General features: G+C 43.8%; 1 protein-coding gene across 1 annotated transcript in view; it reads right to left on the reverse strand.

Annotated features, from left to right (window-relative positions):
• Window positions 1–9,986: 9,986 nt before the first annotated feature.
• The window catches only part of ITGB3 (integrin subunit beta 3), a 72,567-nt gene continuing 54,975 nt past the window's right edge, over window positions 9,987–27,578 (reverse strand). The window contains exons 11-15 of the mRNA XM_004374245.3: window positions 22,316–22,538; window positions 21,374–21,474; window positions 18,823–18,942; window positions 14,381–14,547; window positions 9,987–13,041 (exon numbers count right to left, since the gene is read on the reverse strand). Of these exons, the coding sequence (XP_004374302.1) occupies window positions 12,973–13,041; window positions 14,381–14,547; window positions 18,823–18,942; window positions 21,374–21,474; window positions 22,316–22,538 (680 nt within the window). The 3' untranslated portion in view covers window positions 9,987–12,972. The remainder of the gene's footprint in view (window positions 13,042–14,380; window positions 14,548–18,822; window positions 18,943–21,373; window positions 21,475–22,315; window positions 22,539–27,578) is intronic.

The raw sequence follows: 27,578 nt of genomic DNA on the forward strand, positions 1-27,578 counted from the left end.
GGTGTATCTTTGGCTATGTGTATTTTCACCAAAAAAAAAGGCTGAGAAGTTAGAAGGTTGATATGTTGTGGGGTTGTTAACCAACGTCATAAAACAACATGTGTGCTACTGTTTCATGAGAAACTATTTGTTCTGTAAGCCTTCACCTAAAGTACAATAAAATATAAAAAAAAAAAGAAAGAAAAAGAAGAGGCCCCGGATACATCCTTCCTTAAAAAGGAAGAAAAAGAATAAAGTGGTAGGCCTCACACTACCTTATTTTAGAACCTATTATACTGCCACGGTAGTCAAAACAGCTTGGTACTGGTACAACAACATATTCATAGACCAATGGAACAGAATAGAGAATCCAGATGTAAAATCATCCACCCATGAGCAGGTGATATTTGACAAAGGCCCGAAGTCCATTAAATGGGGGAAAAGACAGTCTCTTTAACAAGTGATGCTGGCATAACTTGACATCCATCTGCAAAAAAATGAAACAAGACCCATACCTCACACCATGCACAAAATCTAACTCAAAATGTATCAAAAACATAAATATAAAAACTAAAACGATAAAGGTCATGGAAGAAAAAATAGGGACAACACTAGCAGCCACAATACATGGCGTAAATAGAATATAAAACATTACTAACAATGCACAAACAACAGAAGAGAAACTAGATAACTGGGGGCTCCTAAAAATCAAACACTTACGCTCATCAAAAGACTTCACCAAAAGAGTAAAAAGACAACCTAAGACTGGGAAAAAAATTTTGGCTATGACAAATATGATCAGGGTGTAATCTCTAAAATCTGCAAGATACTGCAAAACCTCTACAACAAAAAGACAAACAACTTAATTAAAAAATGGGCAAAGGAGATGAATAGGCGCTTCTCGAAAGAAGACATTCAGGCAGCTAACAGATACATGAGGAAATGCTCACAATCATTAGTCATTAGAGAAATGCAAATCAAAACTACAATGAGATACCATCTCACCCCAACAAGGCTAGCATTAATCCAAAAAACACAAAATAATAAACGTTGGAGAGATTGTGGAGAGACTGGAACACTTATACACTGTTGGTGGGAATGTAGAATGGTACAACCACTTTGGAAATCGATTTGGCACTTCCTTAAAAAGCTAGAAATAGAAGTACCATATGATCCAGCAAACTCACTCCTTGGAATATATCCTAAAGAAATAAGAGCCAGCACATGAATAGATATATGCACACCCATGTTCATTGCAGCACTATTCACAATAGCAAAAAGATGGAAACAACCTAGGTACCCATCAACCAATGAATGGATAAACAAATTATGGTATACTCACACAATGGAATGCTACACAACAATAAAGGACTATGAGGAATCTGCGAAACACCTCATAACATGGATGAATCTGGAAGGCATTATGCTGAGTAAAATTAGTCAATAGCAAAAGGACAAATATCATATAAGACCACTATTATAAGAACCCAAGAAAAGGTTTAGACACAGAAGAAAACATTCTTTGATGGTTACGAGGGTGGGGAGGGAGGGAGAAGGGAATTCACTAACTAGATAGTAGACAAGAATTGTCTTAGGTGAAGGGAAGGACAACACACAATACAAGGGAAATCAGCATCACTGGACTAAACCAAAAGCTAAGAAGTTTCCTGAACACAATCAAACACTTCAAGGGACAGTGTAGCAGGGGCAGGGGTCTGGGGACCATGGTTTCAGGGAACATCTAGGTCAATTGGCATAACAAAATCTATTAGGAAAATGTTCTGCATCCTACTTTGGTGAGTGGTGTCTGGTGTCTTAAAAGCTAGCGAGTGGCCATCTAAGATGCATCAATTGGTCCCAACCCACCTGCAGCAAAGAAGAATGAAGAACACCAAAGACACAAGGAAAATATTAGCCCAAGAGACAAAAGGGACCACGTAAACCAGAGACTCCATCAGCCTGAGACCAGAAGAACTAGATGGTACCTGGCTACCACCAATGACTGCCCTAACAGGGAACATAACAGAGAGTCCCTGATGGGACGGGAGAAAAGTGGGGTGCAGAACTCAAATTCTAGTAAAAAGACCAGACTGAATGGTCTGACTGAGACTGGAGGAACCTCACAAGATATGGCCCCCGGACTCTCTGTTAACCCAGAACTAAAACCATTCCTGAAGCCAACTCTTCAGACAAAGAATAGACTGGACTATAAGACATAAAGTGATACTCGTGAAGAGCGTGCCACTTAGTTCAAGTAGATACGGGAGACTAAATGGACAGCTCCTGTCTGGAGGCGAGATGAGAAGGCAGAAACGGACAGCAGCTGGCTGAAGGGACACAGGCAATCTGGGGTGGAAAGGAGGAATGTGTGGTCACATTGTAGGGATGGTAACTTGGGTCACATTACAATGTGTGTATAAATGTATGAGAAACTAACTTGAGTTGTAAACTTTCACCTAAAACACGATAAAAAAGAAAGAAAAACAGTAAAAAAATTAAAAAAGTAAGAAAGAAAGAAAATTGACAGCATTATACAATAGGCAAATGATGGAAACAACCCAAGTGTCCATCAACAGATGAATGGATAAACAAAATGTGGTAAATATGTACTTTGTAGTATTATTTCGCCATTAAAAGGAATGAAGTTCTAATACATGCTACAGGAAGGATGAACTTTGAAAACATTATGTGAAGTGAAATAAACCAGATCCAAAAGGACAAATATTGTATGATCCGTTTAGATGAAATATCTAGAATAGACAAATGCATACAGGCAAAAAGTACTAGATTAGTGGTTACCATAGACTGGAAAAAGGACGGAATGGGGAGTTATTGCATAAGGGTGCAAAGTTTCAGTATGGGGTGATAGAAAAGTTTTGGAAACAAACAGTGATGGTGGTTGCACAAGATTGTAAGAGTGATTAATGCCACTGGATTGTACACTTGAAAACTGCTAAAATGGCAAATTTCACGTTGTCTTTATTTTACCACAATAAAAACAAAACAGATTGAGTAATCAACTGCAAAAAATTCTGCTGATAGATCAAGAAGAGCACTGAATAACTCATTAGATTTTGCAACGTAGCAGACACTGATAACCTTGAGAGGAGCCATCTGGTTGCTCTGGTAAGGATACCAGAGCAAGAGAGAATGGGGGAGAGAAACTAGACAGCCAGTAGAGATGACTCCTTCAAGGAGATATGCAGTAAAGGGAAGAGAGAAATGAGATAGTACTCGAGGGGAAAATGGGGTCATGAGGGTTTAGGATGGGAAAGTAAAAGTATGTTCATATGCCGACAGGAATGATCCAGTAGAGAGAGGGAATTGATGATATAGGAGGGGAGAATTACTGGAACAATATTCTCAGGAAGGAGAAAGGAGATGGGACTTAGAACACAAAGGGAAGGTTTGACTTTAGCTAAGAAACATATCCATAGTAACAGGAGACACAGCAGAATATTTGAGCACAATTACAAGTAGAATAGGTGAGTAGATGTAGTTGTCAGAGCTTGTACAAATTCATCTCTGACTGCTTTAGCTTTCTTAGTGAAATATGAAGCAGGGTTATCAACTGAGAATAACAACGGAAGAGGAGGTGCTGGAGGTTTGATGGAAGAGGTGATATAAAATAGTTATCTAGGAGAGTGGAAAAGTAGTCCAGAGGAATCTGATATGATTGCTGGGTAGCCTCAAGGGCCCCTTGAGGTTCGTGATCATGAATTTAGAGGGAGACCAATCACACAGCAGCACCAAATCTCATGAGCAGTATGAAAGCTCCTTAAGGGAAGTGTCTAAAGTAGAGTACTTTTTCTCTAGCCATGTTCACTGCAGAAATGCTAGCACTTAGTAGGCATAAATCTGGATTTAGTCCAGAATTATGACTTGGCCAAGATAGTAAAATAAACTGAAAAGGAGGCAAGGGAGCTGGGGGAATATGCAAGGGAGTGGTTTTAATGATTGATCCTGAAACTTAAACTGGGTAGGTGGGTAAGAAATAAGGACAAGAGTGGATGAGGGACATAAAAATGTAGATTGAAGATCTTGGTGTGGTCAAAGGGTTGTTTAGAGTTGGGAATGAACCTGAAAGATAAGAATGTGATTGTGGGAGAGTGGGACATTTGAAATTGAGACATTGGAGTTGCAGTTATTAGTAAAATACAGTCAAAGTTACAAAGAAGGGAGTGGTGACCAAGGAAGGTGAAATCACAAGAATTATGACAGTGTCAAAGAAGAAAATCTTGTACTATCGGGCATGAAAGAAAAGGAGTTTTATTGAGGAATAATACAGCTTGAACTGGGCAGTGCTGAGTAAAAATACAAAGCACTCCACTGTCTCTATCAAGTTAGAGGTTTTTATGCATAGAGAACAAAGGAAAGGTAGTGGGTTAATGACTGATTCAGCTTCAGCTTTGGAGTCTTTTGAAATGTTAAAGGTCAGCCATTTGGCTGGGGGGCGGGTAGTGAGTTTTACCCCCTAGGTGAGTGGCACCAGGCAGTTCAGTTATACACTCTCTTCCTAGGAACAAATCGTTTACATCCTGACCTTTTGCTTCCTGGGAATGCATGTTGATCCCGCCATTCATCTCCTGAGATTAGTGCCTCCATGTTTGAAAATTTCCATCTGCAACAGGAGTAGTGTTAGAGTGGCAGAAAGCCAGGAGCTGAAATTTGACTGCAACAAGGATTGGAAGTGGGTGATATAGTCTGATAATGTGAGATGCAAAACTATGTTTTGAGAGTGGGAGGAAGAGAGGTCTGGAAGCAGCTATCAGAATCAAGGAGGGCATCTATCCTTCCTGGGGTCCCAGTAGCACTAGGGGAGTAAGCGAAAACAGTCACCATTAGCCATACCCTGCCATCTGTCCATCCCACTCCCAAACACACTTTCTCCTCCTTCATTTTCTCTTACATCCTGGTTGTCACCAACTAATTCATCAAAAACTATCAAAAGTAAGTGAAGATATTCAACATGCTTCAATACATCAAAGGAATATTTAAAATCAAAGTACCATGATTGATTCAATCCCTATGTAGATCAAACTATCATATTTTCACTTTAAAAACAAAAACGGTGAACTTTCAGTTAATAGACGGGCTGGTAACCACTGCACCACCAGGGCTCCATTTTCAATAAACAGTTTTCCAATTCTTGACAGAATTTTAAGAATTTTCTGATTTAACAGGTATCGTTAAATTTATCACTCCCAACTATTTTATTTAACAATTATTGACCATCTACCTCATACAAGAATCTATGCTGTGGAGATTCCGATAGGCCCTGCCCTTATAAAACCTATGACTTTTTTGTGAAAATAAGTAGACATGTGAAAAAATAAACTACAAGGAAAATTAAAATAAGTGCTCTAGTCGTGGTGAAAACTGTATGCGAAGGAGCAATGAAGCTTCTCAACCACCCACCTTGACCTCCATCCACCCTTCTAGAATTACCAACATTTCTGAGGCATCACCCGCCCCAGACCCTGTCACTTCTCACTCTGCCCCTCTTGACTGTCCCACTTGGTCATCTTGCTGTCTCTTTCTGGAACCTTCACCCATCTCCGTAACTGTCCTACTTTGCCCTCATAACATGTGGTGTTCTCCCTCAGCCTCAGATGAGATGACTTCCCGCCGCTTCCGCAAGTTTCGCCTCCCCACCTCAGTCCCCTGAGGGTCCTGCCACCGCCCCCCTCAGGCTTCTTCCGGCTGTCTCTCCTTCCCTCACTACCGCCCATCCTCGCCGCTGGCCCCTCAGGCCCCTTGTAGGCTCGACGTTCCCGCTCCGCCGAGTTCCCAGGATCCCGTGCGGCGCGGCCTCGTCCCTGCAGTCACCTGACGGAGCCCGACGCTCCGCCCACGCAGCAGACTGTGCCACGAGAGCGCGGGATCCAGGCCGCTACTCCTATCGCTGCCGCAGCCCAGAGGCTCCGGTGCCGCGGGGAGCGGCTGACCTCGCCGCCACCGCGCCAACTGCAAAGCGGTGCGGCCGCACCCTCCGGTCCGCCGGTCCCACCTCATAAGGGCCTGTGACCTCATGGGGCCCGGCTGGGTTACAGCCAGGCCCTGGACACGAGCGAAGAACCTCCTTTCCACGCGCTTTATTCCCCGCATTTCCTGCCTCGATTTCGCCCTCCGCCTTACACGCTGCCTACTTTTCCTGCAGTTCTGTTCATTCTGTGGCTCTGGTGCGCTGCCCCGCCATAGTCTGACCTCACTTCAAGTGTGTCTTCCATCCTTTCTTTGAATACCTCCCGCCCTCCTTTTCTTCTAGAAGATTCTATCCTTCTTAGTTTCTGCTACTCAATAATGGACAGCAGTCCGAAAGCCATTTGTCCCACTGTTTTGCTTAAATTTGTGCTAGGATGTCCTTCTGGATACTAAGCTTCCCTTTGGAAGATACTTTTTCTTTGGAAATGAAGTTTTCCTTCGTGCATCCTGCAGATGAAATAATGTTGGTAAAAGAAAAAGCAAGCCCATTTTTCCTGGCTTTCCCCATTATTTCCACAGAACATTGTGTAAACCGAATTCGGTGAAATTAAACATTTTTAAGGCTTGTTAATGAACACTCTCAGCTGCTAACCGAAAGGTTGGAGGTTCAGGTAGCACCCAGAGGCACCTCAAAAGAAAGATCATTAACTTAATCGGCAAAGTCGGATTTTTTTTCTATGTAATGTAACATACTCACAGGTTCTGAAGATTAGGGCATGGACATTTTGGGAGGACCTTTATTCTACCACCGTCCTCCTCCCTTCAAGACGTGGCTCTCAATTCCCCTCTCCTTCACTGAATTTAATGAACTACTTCTAATGAATAGAATATGGCAGAGGGATAATATGGCACTTAAAAAACTCATAAAAGGCATGGCTTCCTTCTTGCTCTCTCTTGGATTACTCATTCTGGGAGAAGTCAGCTGATACGTTGTGAGGACACCCAAACAGCCCTGTGGAGACATTTAAGTGATGAGGAACTAAAACTTATTGCAAATAGCCAGTGCAGAACGAATGTCTCCTGCCAGCAGCCATGTGAGTAAACTATCTTGCAAGAGGATCCTCCAGCCCCTTTGAGCCTTCAGTTGGCTGCAACCCCAGCCAACAGCTTGTCTGCAACCTCATGAGAGACTCTGAGCCAAGCCCTTCCTGAATGCCTGACCACAGGCCCTGCAAGATGGTTGTTGTTTTCAGCTGCTAAATTGTGGGGTAATTTGTTGTGTAGCAGCAGATAACTAATACAATTCCAAAGGTCATATCTTGATGCACAATTGCTGCTTAAGTTCCAGCTACTACCTCTATACAGCAGCCTGCTGGAAGAAAAGGGAGGAAAAAAAAGGCATTCTCCCTCCCTTAATTGACACTTGCTGGAGTTGCATGCACCTCATTCATTTATATCTCATTGACTATGAGATGGACATACCACACCCAGCTGCAAGAGAGGCTAGGAAACATCGTATTTATTCTGGGTTGCCATGTGCCCAACTATAAATTTGTGGCTGTGAGTGAACCCAAGAGGCCTGTGACCACTTAACTTGGAAGATGGATCAAAAGTAAATTTTGAGTTTGTGTGGATAGGTATTTGGTATTCTGAATCTATCAGCCAAAATGTGTTCTTAACATTAGAGTAACTGAGCTGTCTTACTATAAACTTCTTTCTAGGCCTATGTGAGAAGGGGAAGGAGCCCTGGTGGCACAGTGGTTGGCTGCTAATCAAAAGGTTGGTGGTTGGAACCCACCAGCCGCTCCACACGAGGAAGATGTGGCAGTCTGCTTCCGTAAAGATTCACAACCTTGAAAACCCTATGGGACAGTTCTACTGTGTCCTATAAATTCACTTTGAGTAGGAATCAACTCGACAGCAGTGGATTTGGGTTTGGTTTTGGTGAGAAGGGGAGAACAGATGCTGGGGCACAATTTGCAAACTCTGTCACAATGGGTGATAATAAGGGTCAGGAAAAGCAAAGTCCATTATAAACCCATCAACATTTTTTCCGTTTTCTTAACAAAGTACTTCATTGGCCACCAAAGAAATACTTACACTCATCCTGCCAACCCCCCCAAAGAATCATGTCAATTGTGTATGAGACACTGGAAAACCCAACTAATACATTAGGTAAAACACAATCAATTGGAAAACTTTTTCCTTATAACGTTCTTTTCAGGGACTCTGCTAAAGAATAATCAACAATGGAGGCTTTGCTTAAAGGCTCTGAAATGTCCTAAATATTCTTCCTAGATACTAATATTTTGTGCACATGCTTTGGTGTATCGTCAGCAAATACACAGCTTTTGAAAAATGTTTTCTCTGTGCAAGGGGCTGGAGGGACATCACTATGACATTAGCAGCTAAAAAGAAGGCAAGTATATTCCCGATCTCTTAGTTTTCCCTTCACATGCAAACAGTCATTGGGTAGACACACTGGGTGGATTTTTTAAAATTTGATATGGTTAACCCTGATCGCAAGCATGTAAGACTGCCTTCTTGTGTGCTTTAACCAAACTAAAACAAATTAAGAAAATATATTTCCAAAAATATATTGTATCACAAAACCAAATAGCAATTATTTTTTCAATATTTCTTAAATAGCTTACTTGCACAGCATACATTATTCCTCCTTCATATCAGTGTGAATAATTAAGTACTGTAATTCCCAGGCCGTCTGCTTGTAATTGGGCCCAGTGATCATTAAATGGCTCTGTGACTATGAAACTCAGACTGCAGATGCCAAGAGTTAAAGGATTATAAATGTTGTTTGACGTATGGCTTTTCATTTCATTATCACATAAAGTCCTCCATTTCAACCAGACATTTAGTCATCGGTTACTACTATATAAATAAAACACAGTAAATCTCACGAAAGTTCACCATAAAGGTTCAGTCTGTGTCCACATAATTGTTTCATGATGACGTGCGCTGTACTGTGCTGGGAAAATGTACATTATGTAAGGAATTTAAGACACAGAGGCAAAGATTATGTTATGGGTGTTGTGTAAAGTACTTCAATCCCACACTGTCGGTGCTCAATAAATTTTAAACAGCAAAAAGTGAAGTTACAAATAATAAAGTCTTACTCTGGCATCCTATGGGATGATAATGTTAAGATTTCAATCCCATCTCCTGTGAATAAATTCTGTGCAGCTTGGTGCACATTAAAAAAAAAAATAGGTGCCTGCCAAGAATCCTGTTAGCTGTTTTTTCTTCCCCTCGTAATTCTAATCTATAACTTCTCTTAGGTTTTCATGGAAACTTGTGGCTGTGAGTGAACCCAAGAAGCCTGTGATCACTTAACTTGGAAGATGGATCAAAAGTAAATTTTGATTTTGTGTGGTGGATATTTGGTTTCCTGAATCTATCAGCCAAGATGTGTTCTTAACATTAGAGTAACTGAGCTGACTTACTATAAACTTCTTTCTAGGCCAGAAGGATACATGCTTTATTCCTGACATCAGTTGTTTTCAGACTTGAGCGGGCATCAGAATCATTAGGAGGGCTTACTGAAATAGATTGTTGAACTCCACCCTCAGATTTTCTGATTCAGTAGGTTTGGGGTGGGGCCTAAGAATTTTCATTTCTAACAAGTTCTCAGGTGATACTGATGCTGCTGGTCCTGGGACCACGTTTTGAGACTGACTGCCTTAAACAAAAGTTGGTCATTTGAATGATCCTGTAAATAATTTCTTTTACCATTGTCTGCTTCCTGCAAACAAAACCTAGGCTGAATTAACATTCTGTTCTATGGAAGTGGCACAAATTACTAAATAAACCTCAATTTAAAAAAAAATAACATCTTAAACTCTTAGAATGGTAATAATCTACTCATTTTTAGGATGTTATTATTAAAATCTAAAGAACAACTCTGGATTCTGACTAGCTTCAGTTCCTGTAACAGTCACCACTCTGTAACATTTTGAAACGATTGTTCTAAAATAATCATTCTGCAAGGGAATGACACTTAGACTCTTTTCACCCAAAGGAAACAGAAATAACAACACAGGAAGCACTGAACAGCCTTTGGCCAATTTTTTTTTAAGCACTTTTAATACACTATTGTACAACTCAGACAGAGGAGATGGTTATAAAATTAGGAAGACACTTAAGTAATTTCAACCAGGAATACTTAACAAATAGAAGTATCTTAAAATCATGGGTGTTCTAGGAATAGCTGAGAGGTAAAGAACTGACTCCTTATGTGGCAAGTTGTTGCCTAGAAGTCAGGAATGTTTAAAGTTTTCCACTATTGTCCATAGACCCTGAGACTGGACATAAATAAGCTCCAAAAGAGCTGGGCAAAAATAGCCCATTTGGGCTGTGTTGTCTGATGCCAAAATACTACTTATATGTTCCTCCTACATAACATCAGAACTGACTGTGTGCTATCTTATGAGCGCACCAACAGGTTGACAAACAGTGCTGGTCTTCAAGGCCTGTGAGCCTCATTCCAGAAGCTCAGACAGGATTCCTAGTGATGCTTCCATCCTCTGGATATACTTTCTTCCCCCTTTGATGTAGTTTCTTCATATAAATCATCTTGTCTAAAGAAAATGTGCCACTACTACTCTAATGAACGCTACATCTCAGAAGCTAAAGATTATAACTAGGTTCTAAAACTTCTTGAATTTGCAGTCATCTCCACCCCTCCCTCATTTATCCCTCTATCACATTCCCATCCCCTATAGTAAGGAGTAATCCATGGGTGACACAGCAGTTCAGTCATTTGCCCTGTTCGTACTTCTAAGGCTTATTCTCAGTATTATCACATGGATACAGAATACAAGTTCCAGCTACTTCTCATGGATTCCTCTTCCCTAATATGTGGATACAAATATGTGCAAACTGAATTAAGAAATAAGAGCTAAGTGGAGCTTAAGTGCTACGTCAGGAGATTAACTGGTAACAGAAGATGGAGGAGGGGTTCTAAAAGATGAAAGAATAAGGCTTTTTCATAGAGAAAGGTGATATAGAATGACATCTGCTCTTGCCAAAGCCAATCTCTGAGACCTCCCAACTGGAAAAAAAAAAACAGTATCAACATCCTACAGAATCTTGAGACTGTATGTTTGATGTCACGGTTAAGTTCTAGAATCTTAGAATACTGTTATTGTTGATGGGTGCCTTTGAATCTGTTCCAACTCATAGCAACCCTATAGGACAGAATAGAACTTCCCCATGGGGTTTTCTAGGCTATCTTATAGAGGAGAAGAATGCCAGGTCTTTCTCCTTCAGAGCTGCTGGCTGAGTTTGAACTGCCAACCGTGTGGTTAGCAGCTGAGCGCTTAACCATTGCTCCACCAGGGCTCCTTCTGAATCTCACAATCCTGATACTGAAAGAAACCTTTCAAGGTCAGCTAGTCCAAGCTGATTTTTCAAACTAGAAAACCGAGCGCAGGTTTTCTTAATGTTAAATTAATTAAATGAATATTAAAGACTCCTTAACTGCAATACTGAGATCAGGACTCAGATCTTCTGATTCTCAGATCACTGTTTATAGGTCTTTTACTTTTTCCTGGGGGTGAGGGGCACCTATCGCTAGGAGTAAAAAGAACAACCTATTTCCCTCCTCCTCAGGAAAGGTCCAGCACATCCATATGTCCATCCCCACAGGCTTTCAGAAACAGCCCTTACAGACCCACTGGCTGGGCAGCAGCTCGCTCGGAATGATGCCAGGTAGGAGTGTCTGTATCCGGCCCAAGTCTGTAGTTTTTTATGGTTCCCTTCCTTGTTATCAAATAAAATTACAACTATAATTGTATTTATAAACAAGTGTACTTATACACATGTCCTTTTATATTAAACAAGGCTCATTGTGGTTTCAGGTGCCCCAAGAGAAAAATAAAATAAAATGGCACTTGTGGCCTCTCAAATTAAAGACTGAGTTAAAATGACATTGCCCAGCCCTAGAATACGCCACACATGCTGACACAACTGGCCCATCATTCCACCCTGGCACTTTTGTCTGGCAGGCTCAGAGACCCACAAGAATGGTTCCTTCACAAGACACCCAAGAGGTAGATAAATGCAATCAGCCCCATGGATAGATGTAGTACACAGAGGCACAGGGGTGGGTGTGTGGTGGTGCCCTGGACAAACGGAAGAAGGCCTGAAGGGTCAGGGCCAGACATCTGGCACTAACCATAGCACTTCCCTCGGTCAAGAGAGAAATCCTCAGTACGTAGCAAATGTCTACAGCAGCGAGAGTGTGGAAGTAGGAAGTAAGGCGATGGTGCTGGTCTAAGAGTGACACATTTCTAAATGAACCTCCAGGAGCCCTCAATGAGGCAAACCTGAAGGGTTGTGATTGTGAACTGGGGGATGCTGGTTATGCATGACCTCTTGGTGACCCTGCCATTCTCACTCCCAATAAGTCACAGAATTAGGTAGCAAGGACTCCCCTTATAGGCTGAATGGAGGTGATGGCAAAAGGCACAGGCAGCTCTCATGGTTCAGCTCTCTACTGATTCCTTCGACTTGAGGGAAGGGAAGGAGATAGGGGTAGACGACACAACCGGGTGCAAAGCCCAGCAGTTCCCACCATAGCTGCTGAGGGGCAGTCCCAAGAACCATAAACTCATCATCAGGGTAGAGCTGAGGCTTGGCATTCCTTCCTCTGGAATAAGGGGCCTCAGCCTAGCCCTTCTCTTCAGGGAGAATGGCCCAATAAGGAAAGCTGGTTTCTCACTGAGGTAATGAAGAATACCTGCTCAGCCATACAGGTCACCCTCAAGCTAAGCAGGAAGAATCCCTGTAGGAGGCATTCTGAGGACAAAGGCTGAGGAGTTCCCCTTATCCGGGATACATCACAAGTTTTAAATTACACATGCTCCCACACGCAACACAGTCATACACACATATACACAGAGATCCACACCTCCACATACAGACATTCTCCCAATCCACCCCACTTTAAGCCCCAAATCCCACCCCGTAGATACTCTCCACTGTAAACACGATGGGAGAGACTCCCACAATCCTGGGATAGTCTGATAATGATCTGAGGACGACTGCTTGTTATGAAGTGCCCTGGTAGGTGATATTGGTGAAGGTGGATGTGGCCTCTTTATACAGTGGGTTGTTGGCCTGAGGAGAGAACAGAAAAGCTTTACAGTGAATTCCTTGATCCTTTCCTCTCCTGAAAGATTAAATTTCATTTGAAAAGTTTGCCTAAGACACCCTTCTCTGAGATATACCATCAATGAAACAGCTTAATGCTCATTTTACCCATACATTAGCTCTCAGAATGGGAATGAATAAGAAGAGAAGGAAAGGTGAGATAGAATGCCATTCTGCCACTATTTCAAAGGGGTTAAACTTAGCCTTGGTGGGGAGGGGGCAGTGGTGGTTCAGTGGTAGAATTCTTACCTTCTTGGGACCCTTAGGAAAAAACTTTCAGCCTAACCTTGGACCTTCAGAGAGTCAAACAGCCATTTGGAAGGTCCAGAAACAAGTTAAAATGTAGAAGATGAATTAAGGAAAATCGAGTAAAATTAGGTATAGAGAGGTTCTCAGTAAATGTCTGTCTGATTGAATTAAACCAGGGTAAATTGGAAAGAAAGCATAAGAGTGCAGTCCAATTTGGGAGATATCGTCTCATCATTTGAGGGAAAAAAAAAAAAAGAATGGGGTGAAATGCCATCCTGCCACTATTTCTAAGGGGCTGACCCACAAAGGAATTCCTATATTAACCTAATTCCCTCCCACAATTGGGCAAGTTATTAATTCCTTTCTCTGTGCTCAGTTTATTTGTAAAATGAGAAAAATAATAGGGGCCATCACTAGGTTGTTATAAATCAAAAAAAAACCCATTGCTATCAAGTCGATTCTGACTCACAGCGACCCTATAGGACAGAGTAGAACTCCCTATAAGGTTTGCAAGGAGCGCCTGGTGGATTTGAACTGCTGGCCTTTTGGTGAGCAGCCGAACTCTTAACCACTATACCACCAGGGTTTCCATGGCTGTTACAAGGATGAAATAAGTTTATACATGAAAAGTATCTAAAATAGTTCCTGACACATGGTAAATACTTAATAAACATTAGCTATTATATTATTTTCAATTTGTGGTTTAATGCTTTAGACTTTGTTAGTGTATAATATGCTATATATTCTCAATGTAAAATTCTCAATTTTGTCCTGTCTCCCTCAATTGAGAATACATTTCTTTTTTAATTTCCTCATAGTATTCATAGCAGAGCCGGGCACTAGGTGTCCTCAGCCGATACTCACTGACGTGACTCATGGTCATTGTATGGTAGAAACAGAATTAGGGGTTTCCAGGAAGCTTAAGGACAAGGGGACAGTCAGGCCATCTCCCAGTTTGCAGAACTGGAAACTATTATGTTGGCTGAACCTGCCACCCTGAGCATCTACTGTTTCTAGTTCAGGCTATGAAATCAAAACTCCCAGCCCAGCCTCTTACCGTGTCCCATTTTGCTCTGGCTCGCTCTTCCTCAAATTTAGCAAACTCCTTCCGGTCATGGATGGTGATGAGGAGTTTCCAGATGAGCAGAGCAGCAAGGCCGATGAGCAGAATGGCTCCCATCACCGAGAGCAGGACCACCAGGATGTCGGGGCCCTTGGGACAGTCTATCAGGAAAGAGCACAGAGCAGGATGGTTGTGAGTGATACAGGAACCACTTGAACAGACTATGAACAACGGTCTTCTTGACAAAATAATAAAGTACTGGAAAGGTCTCTGAAGGAAACAGGAGTCTTTCAAAAAAAAAAAAGGCGATCATTAGGACGGCAATCATTTGTCCTGAGTGGTTTAAATCACAGGCTGTTAGTTGGTCACCCCCGGGCTGAGCCCAGCCTGCTCAGTGTTGGTTCAAACATTAAAACATTTTAAATTTTATTGGCAACATTGAATAATGAGATTTTCTCCCCAAATTTCAGGGTTTTCTTCATCATCTCTTTAAAAAAATAAAAAATAAAAAGATGTATAAATACTGAATCAACATTCCTACTTGGCAGCAACTGGCCAGAGCTGAGGAGCAGCTGCCCCTTTTAGATGGGACATATGTTCTCTAGTTTTCCACAGTCCTCACCACTCTGTATTTTTTTCCCCCAAACCAAGGCCAAGTGCGACTTGTCATTGTATCTGTGCTACCATGCACTTTGGAGCCAGGCTGCCTGGGTTTGAATGCTAGATTCTCACTCACTTTTCTATGTGACCTTGGGTAAATTATTTAACCTTTCTGGATGTATGTTTCCTGTTTCTCCATCATTAAAGTGGAGAAAATACTAGCACTGACCTCAGAAACTTGTTATAAGGAATAATCAGGTTAATGTATTTTAAAAACCCAGAACAGTGCCTGGCACAGAGTACCATTACTACTGTTGGTATATTATACCCAGCTGTTTTCACTAATTTATTTGCCTACCTAACCCTGTAGGCATTTGTATTTGTTACCTTGGTTCAGATATTTACATCCCTGAGCCCTGGGAACCCAATGAACTTTTTAACATCTTTAGAGACCAAGAGGCTAAGACAATATTTTGGATTATTTCCCAAAATATTTAGTCATCTACAATCCTAACCCTATTGAGAGCCATCTTCCTGTTCAACCCCAGTCAATAACCAAGACAGACAGATGTGCCTCACCCCTCTAAGGGACAAGCCTGTGTATGCTCATCATTTAGAGCTCAGCTTCTCATAAGCCATGGGTGTCTGATGGGTGACCTCACTCAGGTAACTCCTCAGGTATTACATAACTAGGTATTTGTATTTGTGGGTATGAATAAGTCTGGAGAGGGGGTCACACCCACTTACCACATTGTCTCCTGCCTTTTTCCCTAAACATACACCTTGTATACCACACACTATGCAAAAGCCATCACCACCACAAACTGCAGCTGGCTATTTCCCAACCCACCAAATTACAACCTCTGTCTATAATTAAAGAAGTGTCTGGAGAAAGGCTATGAGGTTCCAGAGTCCGAGTTCTCAGGAGTGAAGGGACTGAATTCTGGGTAAAGCAATTATGAATTCTCTGGCAGATTGGTGTAGGAACGACCCTCAAACCTCAAAGCAAAATCCCTTCAATACTGCATGTTAGTTGAACAGGACAGGTAGAATGCCAGGAAGTCTTCAGGGAACAACAACAACAAAAAAAAAATCTGTTAACCATCTTTCCTGAAAGGAGTGGACACAGGCTTCCTGGAAGCAGAAGACAAAATCAGGTGGTCTCTGGAGGGCCCTCCCAGCCACAGTGGTGAAGACCCACGGGATGGTGACCCACATTCAATGAAGTCTGGGTACGGCTGGAAGATTTAGCAAACAAAAGTACAGGACACCCAGTTAAATTTCAATTTTGGAAAAACAACAAATAACTTTTTAGCCTTATGTTGCATGGAGCATACTGTATTTTATCTGGTAACCTTATCTGGGAGTAACGAGGGCCCATCTCAGGACAGCCCATTCCACATGGGCTAAAGCTCTGCTTGGCCAATGCCAGCTCCTTTGGCAATACTCTTTATACTGCCCTGCAGTGGCTTAGCCCTTCAAAGAGAGCATTTGCAAGGACATGAGCTGGGAAATGGATGGGGAATAATTCTTTCCCATACTCTGGGACTTCTGGAAATGGTTGAGGGGGAGGAGGAGGAGAGCAGAGCCTGGAAGTACAAGGCAGCAAGATATAAAATATGGGACTCTGGATCTCTGGTCCCTCTCCTGATGTTGAGGGAGGGGTCTACTGAGGATGAGCCAGAAAAGTTGCCCCCCCAGGGGTTATTGTACCAACCCAAGTTGTCATCACCTTTGTTCCTCACACCCTCAGGTAGTGGATTCAGTCTAAGAATATGAAGGCAAACAATTTTGGTAAGTGATCCAGTAGGATCACCAGCAAAAATCATTACAGTAAAGAGATGAAATAATGTTAAACCCAAAAGCAAAGACATACTGCCTGTCATGGACTGAATTATGTCCCCCCAAAAATGTGTAAATCATTTTGGCTGGGCCATGATTCCCAGTATTGTGTGGTTGTCCTCCATTTTGTGATTGTAATTTTATGTTAAAGAAGATTAGGGTGGAATCATATAACACCTTTCCTAAGGTCACATCCCTGATCCAATGTAAGGGAGTTTCCCTAGGGTGTGGCCTGCACCACCTTTTATCTTACAAAAGATAAAAGGAAAAGGAAGCAAGAAGAGAATTAAGGACCTCATACCACCAAGAAATTAGTGCTGGGAGCAGAGCGCATCCTTTGGACCCAGGGTTCCTGCGCAGAGAAGCTCCTAGTCCAGGGAAAGATTGATGACAAGGACCTTCCTCCAGAGCTGACAAAGAGAGAAAGCCTTCCCCTGGAGCTGACACCCTGAATTTGGACTTCTAGCCCACCGGACTGTGAGAAAATAAATAGATGACTAAGACACTACCCTTCTGAAATCAGAAGGGACAATGGTATAGATAGCGTAGGTGTGGAAAAATCTGTGAAATATATGTACAGGTAGGAAAGTGTTGGGAAGTTATGATCAAACTAATCCACATCCACTCCCCGACAGATATATACCCAGACTCATCCTTTGCCCCTTCCCCATGTCAACTTTCCCTTGAGTCACTGAATAAAATTAAGGCAATTCTCTTTCTTTACCTTCCTTCTCCTTTATAAATGGTAAGACCTCTTTGAAGGGTAGATAAGCAATATCCCAGACAGGGACACAACACTCTCCTCTCCCAAAGGAGACAGCCAATACCCTAGGTGACATGGCTATAGCAGCCCTTCCAAAAGGAAGTGTGAGATGAGTGGGCCCCTCCAGACTTTTCTTCCTCCCTCTTCTACCTTCATTCATCCCCTTCCTTCCTCAAGCAGCCAAAATTCTCCTAACAGATTCCAAGATGAGTTAAGCCCACCTGCCCTCAAAGAATAATCAGTCCTATTAAATCATTCAAAAACTATTTATTAAATGTCTTCTCTGTAGATGACTGAGCTAAGCATGGAGATATAACAATAAGACAGCACAGAGACCTCATATTACCAAGAGAGATGAGCAGAGCATGTCCTTTGGATCTGGTGTCCGTGCGCTGAGAAACTCCTAAACCAGGGGAAGATTGATGACAACGACCTTCCCCCAGAATTGACAAAGAGAAAAAGCATTCCTCAGGAGCTAGTGCCCTGAATTTGGACTTCTAGACTCCTAGACTGTGAGAGAATAAATGTCTGTTCATTAAAGCCATCCACTTGTAGTATGTCTGTTATAGCAGCACTAGATAACTAAGATAATATCTTAATCTGTTGTCTAGGGGAAAGAAAGGAAATGAAGGTAGTAAGGGGAAGGAAGCAAATCTGTGCCGGATGGTGACAGACTTGTGGTTGGTCTGAGGTACAACGGGTCTCCCTGCTTCCAGAAGGCGTTAAAAGCAAGTGCTATCTTTTCAGTGTTCCGAGTAGCCTTGGGTAAGTGCCACAAACCCATCACCATGTCTTGTGATGAACCTGGCAAAATGGTCAATGCCTCAAACCATCAGGCCTTTATCTAAAGCAGCAGGCATGTCGCTCTTGACAACCATCTCACTTTTAATAGAGCAGATACCTTATGTAGAAAAGCTGTAGAATTTAAATTCCTTACTTCTTGACATAATCCCCTCGAAAATGCCAAGGTACGTTTTGTCCCTTGATGAGATCCATACCTTCTTCCTTTCCTTACCTACCTTCTCTCTTTTCATCTTGTTTTTCTGTCTCCTCAATTAGCAAGTCACTTTCTTGCTAATACTTACCTTTACATATGACCGCTTATCCACACAACAGCCCCTAACTTATCACTTGTAAGGCCAGGCTTAACCTGGCGGTATAAATAGGTAATGGGAGGAAATTACTGCTGAGCATTGTTCCCCCTCTTCCTGAGCCCTCAGGGTTCACTCACCTGGTTCTTCCACCACATAGAGGATGGACTTTCCACTGGAGTCTTCATAATACTGGAATCTGACCACGCAGTCATCCTCATTCTTGTAGGTACAATTCACTGCATCCTTGCCAGTGTCCTCTGGGGGGAGGGAGCGTGGAAAAATAACAAATGAGTCAATTCCTGGGACATGGGCTCACCCTCCACCAAAACCCCAGTCGTGAGACTTATGGGAAAGTATGTGGCAGGAAACCTTATGCCTGACATTAGGCAAGAAGTCTAGATTTCAAATGGCTACCGTGCCTGGCAATTGCCCCAGATGATCCTCACTGATGGGTTTTGCCCCTCACAGATCCATTTTGTTTCCTCTTCCTTCCTCTGGAATGGGTTCAAAACCTGTTTCTACCACCTACCAGCTGTGTGATCTTGGGTAAAGTTACTTGACCTCACTGAGTCTCTCTTTCTTTATTTATAAAAGGAAAATAATACCTCCACCTCACAGAGTTATGCAGAGAATTAAATTAAACAGGACCTAACACACTGTGGGTGTTGCCTTCCCTCTCTTACATTTCTCATCTTGCTCAATGATTCTCAGTAGTTTCCATTTCTGCTTCTGATCCAGTGTACCTGCAGAGTTGTCTTCTGACTCCCATCATCTTTTCTAGGCTTCATCTCTTCTGATTCTAAAACCTGTAATGCTGCTGGTAAAACTATGGGTTACCCTCCACCAGCTGCACTATGCCCTGCACTGATGAATCCAGATGGGTAAAACTGACACACAATGAGATTAAGCGTGTACCAAGGTCACACAACAAATAAGAGATGGAGCAGGACTAGAACATCAGTCTCAAAGTACATTCTACAGGCCTGAACTTAATAAGCCAATTGACTGTTGCTTACGATACTTAGTAACCCAGTGGTATTATAGCACAGTGGAAAGAGTAAGAATTTAAGGATCTAGTTCTAATCTGGGAGCCCCAGTGGCACAGTGGTTAAGACCTTGGCTGCTAACCAAAAGACTGGCAGTTCTAATCCACCAGCTTAGTCCTTGAAAACCATATGGGGCAATTCTACTCTTTCCTATAGGGTCACTGAGTCGGAATAAACTTGATGGCAAGGGGTTTGGTTTCGTTTTTTAGTTCTGATCTAACTTACCACTTCCTCGCTTGGGCAAGTTACTTAAATTTCCTGAGTCTCAATTTCCTCATCTGCAAAATGAAGATAACAACGGTACTATAGTTCTACTTCATGTTAGGAGATAAATAAGATAATGTGTATCTTTGATACACATTTATCTAATTAAGTATCTTTATAAAAGATACTTAAACAAGTTATAAAATTCCACATAGATAAGCAATTATTATTATGATTATTATGGAGGGGGAGGCAGGAGAAACGTTTATCAACTCACCTATAGTACCCACCTGGTCTAGATCATAAAAATACCTCGGCATCTTAGAAGCCTCTCCCCTCTGAGGCCCAGTCTTTTCTAGAGAACAAAATGCCCCTTCAAACTCCATGTTCAAGTGGCCACCCTCACTCCAGTCCCATTTCTGATATTAGCCAAAGGATCCAGATATCTGACTCTTTTTCATAAAACTCCCACCCGAAAGCTGACTGACTGACTGTGTCAGTTTCCTGCCTTCATAGGAGATTGCTATCTTTGGAGAGATTGCCATCCCCCTGGCACCACCCAATATCCAGCTAACCCAGATAACGATACCAGATGTGCTTACAGCAGCAAAGCCCATCTCCTTTGAAGTCAAGATGAAACCAAACCCACTGCTGTTGAGTCAATTCCAACTCATAGCGACCCCATAGGATTTCCAACGCTGTAAATCTTGATGGAAGTAGACTGCCACATCTTCCTCCTGCAGAGCCACTGGTGGTTTCAAACTGCAGACCTTTCTTTCAGTTAGCACTCAATCCCTTTAACCACTGTGCCACAAGGGCTCCTTCAAGATGAAGTACAGACCAAAACAGTTCAGCCAAGAGTTTTACTCCCCACTGTTTGTATTTCTGCCTTGCTCCAGGAGGGCCTCCAGGCAAGACAGAAAAAGAAGGGCTTTATGATACAGATTTTGGTGACAAATCCCTAAGAGTGGAGGTTTCCTGCCAAACCAGCAAAGCATTGCTTAACCTCAAAGGCATGCTTATTAAATGTTATTGGCTGGGTAAATTCAGGTGATGACCATCATGGGCGACCACCCCCCAGCTCTATGCCCCAGTTTCTTCATCTGTAAAATGAAGGTACATTATATTCCGTTCCTTGGGGAAGTAGGACTAGGTTGCCTGATTTATATATACTTTAGAAGTTATTTGCAGGGTCGTGCTGAATCTGTGGGCTCTGGGAGCAAAAAGGGGAAGGACTGCTGAACGATTACTAGGGGTACAAGACGGCTTTCAGGGAAGTCAGCTTTTATTAAGTGCCTACTGTGCATCAGGCCTGCACAAAATTCCTGCGAAGTAGGATTTAGTATTCCATTTTATAGGAGAGTTGGAAAGGTTCTGTAATTGAATCAGAAAATTCTGGAACTTGGCAGCGTAGGCCTGTAAGTCACGGTACACTTACTTAGCTCCTTCACAAGCTCAATCTCATCACGGCAGTAACGGTTGCAGGTGTTTTCCTCGTGCAGCTCTCCCCGGTCAAACTTCTTACACTCCACACACCCCCTAAAGGAAACAGCAAACAGGGATTAAGGCAGGAGAGGTGCAAACCTAAGTGTGTTCCAATCCAGCTCTGGCCTCCATAAGCCATTAGGCAAGCTGCTCCACCTCAGTTTAAAAAAAAAAAAAAAAATCTGTAAGACAATTCAAGAGTGTCCAAAGGCCCCAGCTCCTTCATTAAACTTCCTAATGTCCCATCCAGGGCTGTGACAGAAGACTGAACATTATGCTAGTTCTATGAGCTTAACATCACAACTGGGTACATAACTTCGGGCCCCAATACAAAATGAAAATGTGGGGTTCCTTGTTCAAAAGTTACTAAGAATTTCAAGGCAGCGATAGCAGAGCATTAAGCCTGGTATGGGGACCCTGTAAGCACAGGGTCCTGTGTGACTGCATAGGTCACATGCCTGTGAAGCCAGCCCTGCTTAAAATGGTAAGAGGAATGGCAGTGCTATGGACTTGTGCTGACAGGGGCTTCCTCTGACCCCTAATGGGACTGTACTGGTGAAATTTCCTTGTTTCACACAGTGTCCAGTCCCACACCTTTCATAGAATCAGGCTATCAGCACCGGAATGTCCTGTGGAAGTTATCTGGTTTAGCCTTTCTCCCAACTCAGAGGATTCAGGATGCCACCCTAGTAGAGGAGTTTCTCCAACTCGAGTCCCTGGTTGGCCCCACCTCCAACTTCTCCAAACCTTTCATATGGAAAGTGGGGAACTAGCCATGTGGCTGGGGCAGACCCCTCTCCCTAACGATTTGGTAAGAGACAAAAAACCTGGGGAGTTGGGGATGAACCCTGACCCACCTCCCAGCATTCCAACTCTCTCCAAGCTGCCCACTCACTTCTTAAAGGTGCAGGCATCAGGGCAGGTGGGACACTTCTCACAGGTGTCCCCGTAGGAGCCGGGCTGGGTGCAGACGCAGCTGCCACATTCGCACTTGCCCCGGCCACTGCACAGCAGCCCGTTGCTGGACATGCAGGTGTCAGTGTGTGTGGTACAGTTGCAGTAGTAGCCGGTCCAGTCAGAGTCACAGAGGCAGTCCCCACAGCTACACTGGCCATGACCTGAAAGCACACAGCCCAATGGGGTGGGCCAGCTGGTGAGGCCCCCAACCCCAGGGCAGTGGGCTGCAAACAGCCACCTCATTCTCCCACCAGATAATAAGTCTCCTGGTTGGCTCACTCTCGGGGGAGGCCTACCCATTGGGAACAAACAGTTCTCTAGGTGCCCCCAAGGTATGGCAGGACTTGGTCTGAGTTATAGTGAAGCAAAGGAGTCTCAAGAGCTAAGCCTTTGTGTATATCAGAGTAGAACTGTGCTCCACAGAGTTTTCAATGACTGATTTTTCAGAAGTAGATCACCCAGCCTTACTTTCAAAGCACCTCTGGGTGAACGCCAACCTTTTGGTTAGCAGCCAAGCACATTAACTGTTTGCACCATCCAGGGACTCCTGGGGTGGGGGGTTAGACTGCTTAAATGCAGGCATTAACTCGCAATACCACACGCCTCTATTAGTTATTTAACTAGCCTGCGTCACCATGAGTCAGAATTGACTCGGCAGTAACAGGTTTGGGTTTTTTCGGATTTAAGAATTGGCTCCTAAACCCCTGCAGAAAGGTGACTCATTCTCCAGTGCTCTGAATCAGGAAGGGGTGGATGAATAATAAAAATCTGATTGTTAATCAGAGGAAAGACAGGGAGTAAGGGAGGAAGTAACCTGAACTGGTTTGGAAACCACACCACTGTGTGAGCAAAAGGACCCTGGGGAGGTGCAGGACAGGATACATGGTCAGGCTCAAACAGCAACCAACCAGCACCTGCTGCTCCCCCAGGCTCCCAGTGGGTCCAACTAGTGTCTCTTGGCCACTGTGAGTCCCTCTGTCAGTGACCCCAGCACCATCCTCTAGTAACCACAACAGCATTCAAGGCTCAGACACATTTTCACTGCCTTGGAAAGAAATGTCTGTCCCCCGGAAGGATGGGGAACACTACTGGCTGCCAGGATATCTGGAAAGCAGGGATGTTGGGCTAGCAGGGGATGGGGAAAGAAAAAAGGTCTGTGTCTTAGGTTGGGTTCCCCAGAAGTACAGTTTGAGGCAAGGATTCTTATTCAAGTGATTTACTGGGGAAGTGGAAGGGAGAGAGGAAACAAGCAGGATAGTGCAGGAGTTAAAAGCGGCAGAAATGTGGCCTCAGCCAGAGACTCACTACAGCTGATCCCACAGTGGGCTCTGCAGCATGAAGAGCACCACAGAGCTAGTCCCACCTTGAGCATTTAGTAGCATTTTATCCATCAGTCAGAATTCCCTGGGTGGCACAAACAGTTAAGTGCTAGACTACTAACCAAAAGGTTGAAGGTTCAAACACACCAAGAGGCAACTTGGAAGACAGGCCCAGAGAACTGCTTCTGAAAGGTGACGGCCTGGGAATGGTTCTACTCTGTACACATGGAATTGCCATGAGTCAGAATTAACTCAACAGTAACTAACAACACCACCAACCCATCAATCATTGGCCAAGATGTGGGTGCAAGGCACCTCCTGTCAGCTGAGGGCAATTCTCCATAGAAAGGGCAGCTGTGAGCTATTAGCAGGCAACCCTCACAGTAGCTGGGGGATGGGTGTGTCAGCCAGTGTCACAGGACTGGCACTCCTCCAGCCAAAAGGGAGGCTGAGTCTGGGAGGGTGAGAAATTAAGACTGGGCCCCACAGACCATGGTCTCGGGGAACATCTAGCTCAATTGGCATAGCACAGTTTATAAAGAAAATGTTCTACGTTCTACCTTGGTGAGTAGTGTCTGGGGTCTTAAAAGCCTGTGAGCAGCCATCTAAGATACTCTACTGGTCTCACCCCTTGGGGAGCAAGGGAGAATGAAAAAAACAAGATACAAGAGTAAGATTAGTCCAAAAGATTAATGGACCACAACTACCATGGTCTCCACCAGACTGAGTCCAGTACAACCAGATGGTGCCCTTCTACCACCACTGACTGCTCTGACAGGGATCCCAACAGAGGGTCCCAGACAGAGCTGGAGAAAAATGTAGAGCAAAATTCTAATTCACAAGACCAAACTTACTGGCCTGACAGAGACTGGAGAAACCCTGAGAGTATGGCGCCCGGACACCCTTTTAGATCAGTAATAAAGTCACTCCGAAGGTTCACCCTTCAGCCAAAGGATAGCCTCATAAAACAAAATGAGACTAATGGGGCACAACAGTCCAGGGACAAGGACTAGAAGGCAGGAGGGGACAGGAAATTTGGAATAGGGAACCCAAAGTTGAGAAGGGACAGTGTCGACATGTTGTGGACTTGTTAAAAACAATATGTGTACTGCTTAATGAGAAACTATTTGTCCTGTAAACCTTCATCTAAATTAAAAAAAAAAAAAAAAAGAGTGGGCCCCACAGCATCCAGTACACCCTGCCTCTGGCCATGGCTCACAGACGGGGAAAGGCCAATACCGCAGAGGCCTGGCAGCACTCAGAGGCCTCAGCCTCCTCAGGAACCCTTGTCCCATAGTATTTCATTTGTGAGGCTAAACAAAATGGTCTTTGAGAAGACGACTGCCAGGCCACCCAGGTCAGGAGTGGAAGTGGCAGGCCAGAGCCAGCAGGCTGACCCCAAACTCTTGCAGGGTCAGTCCTTAAAGGAAGCCACAGTGTGGTAATGTCACAGAAATGGCACTCCTCCAGCAAAAGGGAGACTGGGCCTGGGTTCGCAGGAAAGTCAGAGGAGGTGGGTGAGAAATGAAGAAAAAGAATATGAGAAAGAGGAGGAAGAAGAAGAGAAGGAAGGAGAGGGAAAGGGAAGAGGAAGGAGGAGCAGGCTTCTTAAGCCAGAGGGAATGCAATCATTCCCCTGGTGCAGCTAGGCCTTCTGGGCTCTGACGCACCATTCCACGCCTCTCATTTATGAGCCAATTCTTCCTTGAGATTTACCAGACATCCCATCTCCTCCGTGAAGCCTCCAAGTCCTCCCCCTGTCTATAATGGGCCTCTCTCCAGTGGACTCCTAAAACTCTCCCTGAGGACACCTCACTTCTGGAACCAGCAGATACCTCCTTGTGTTGTGAATTATCCCTAGACAAATTAAAGGGCTGTCGTTGTTAGTTGCCTCCAAGTCTATTCCAACCAGGAATTCAACCCAGTTTGTTCTGGTTCAAACCCCTGCTGAGAATTTGCCTTTCCACCCCAGTTATATTGAATCAGAATCTACATTTTATAATAATAAATTTTGAGAACCACTGCTTTACTAGTGGTTCTCAGAATTGGTCCCTACCATGGTCTCGGGGAACATCTAGCTCAACTGGCATAACACAGTTTATAAAGAAAGTGTTCTACATTCTACTGTGGTGAATAGTGTCTGGGGTTTTAAAAGCTTGTGAGCAGCCATCTAAGATACTCCACTGGTCTCACCCAGTTGGGAGCAAGGGAGAATGAAGATAACTAAAGACACAAGGGAAAGATTAGTCCAAAGGACTAATGGACCACAAGTACCACAGCCTTCACCAGACTGAGTCCAGCACAACCAGATGGTGCCTGGCTACCATCACCAACTGCTCTGACAGGGATCACAAGAGAGGGTCCCAGACACAGCTGGAGAAAAATGTAGAGCAAAATTCTAACTCACAAGACCAAACTTACTGGCCTGACAGAGACTGGAGAAACCCTGAGAGAATGGCCCTCGGACACTCTTTTAGACCACAGGGCCAGCAGCTCTGGGCAGCGACAATGACAAGCTGGGCTGTCATGTCCTAGATGTCAGGAATTGACCTCCTGTTCATCCACAATGACTTACTGCATGGCTCAGAGCAGGGGTTCAAGGAATGTGTGTCCCTGAGTGCCTGTCACTGGAGGATGTGATGACAGCACCACAGGGTCCAGACCTGACACCGGCTGGGCACCAACACCCCTGAAGCAGCTGCCGGGGATTCCATTCATGAATTAGACTGGAGGACACTGAGGACAAACTGTTCTTGCACTGGTGGGAGGCAGGAACTGGGGCTGCCGACCCAGGGCATGGTTGTTCTGTGGCTTCAATGGGGCTGGCAGCCAAAGGAAACACACTCTGGCTGGGCTCCCTCCCATACTGCCTCACACCAGACTAGGCCAGGGAGGGGAGCCGGCCTCCCTTCATCCCCGGGGCCTCCAGTAAGCTATCTTTAGGCCTCTTCTAGGGCAACCCTCTCACTCCCCCTTAGTCCCAGCCTTCTCGCCATGGGCCTCCCATCTCAAACTTATCCATTTCCTTTGGTACTCTGCATATGGCATAAATACTTTTAAATACTGAAATGTTCTGCTGTTGCTTGTATATGTACATTTGTGTGTCCCTGACTTCTCTCCCCCCTAAACTCTCTGATATCTCTTTCCTCCCATCTCTCTCTCTCTCAAATTTGTTGGCATGAATAAAGAAAACAATGTGTAAATAATAAAAAGGAGTTGTTTCATATTATTTTGGCATGCTTTACACTGCCAAAGAATTACCTTTCTAATCAAGCCTTTCCAATCAAGGCTGATGTTAACGTTAAAGTGAACATCTCTGTGGATTAGGTCAGCTGTCAGAACCCAGTGCTAATGAAGTTGACTGGGTCCGGGATTCGATCACCATAAGAGCCAATGAAAATCTCTCTGTTGCATTGGCCACAGAGTACACTCATAACCCAATCCAACCAACGTGCAAATATCTGCCATCAATCTGTCCCAAGAGTTATTAAGCCACAGTCGTTATAGCCCAGCAAAATCTATCCCCAGTGCCCTAGGAACAACTCAAACTGCCTATTGGCCCTCTAATAGTGTTGTCTGCACATAGAAAAGACTATATTAAAATTAGTTCAACTTCTCCTAGCTGGGGAAGTACCCGGGAATGGTCTTTGGGGCAATGAGAAACCAGCCTGGGATTATTAGCGGGCCTCAAGATTTTATTGAATTTCATAATAAGAAGGACAACTCAGCCTCCTGAAGAGTAGAAAGGCTCAAAGTGGTAATCCTCAGTCTGCAGGCTGGGAATCACTATAGCAGCACTATCCTATAAAACTTTCTGCAATCTTGATATGTTCTGTATCTGCACTGTCCACTATGGTAGCCACTAGCCACATGTTGCAGTTG

The sequence above is a fragment of the Trichechus manatus genome, unplaced genomic scaffold (assembly GCF_000243295.1).
Source record: "Trichechus manatus latirostris isolate Lorelei unplaced genomic scaffold, TriManLat1.0 scaffold00028, whole genome shotgun sequence".
In the NCBI taxonomy this organism is placed as follows: domain Eukaryota; kingdom Metazoa; phylum Chordata; class Mammalia; order Sirenia; family Trichechidae; genus Trichechus; species Trichechus manatus.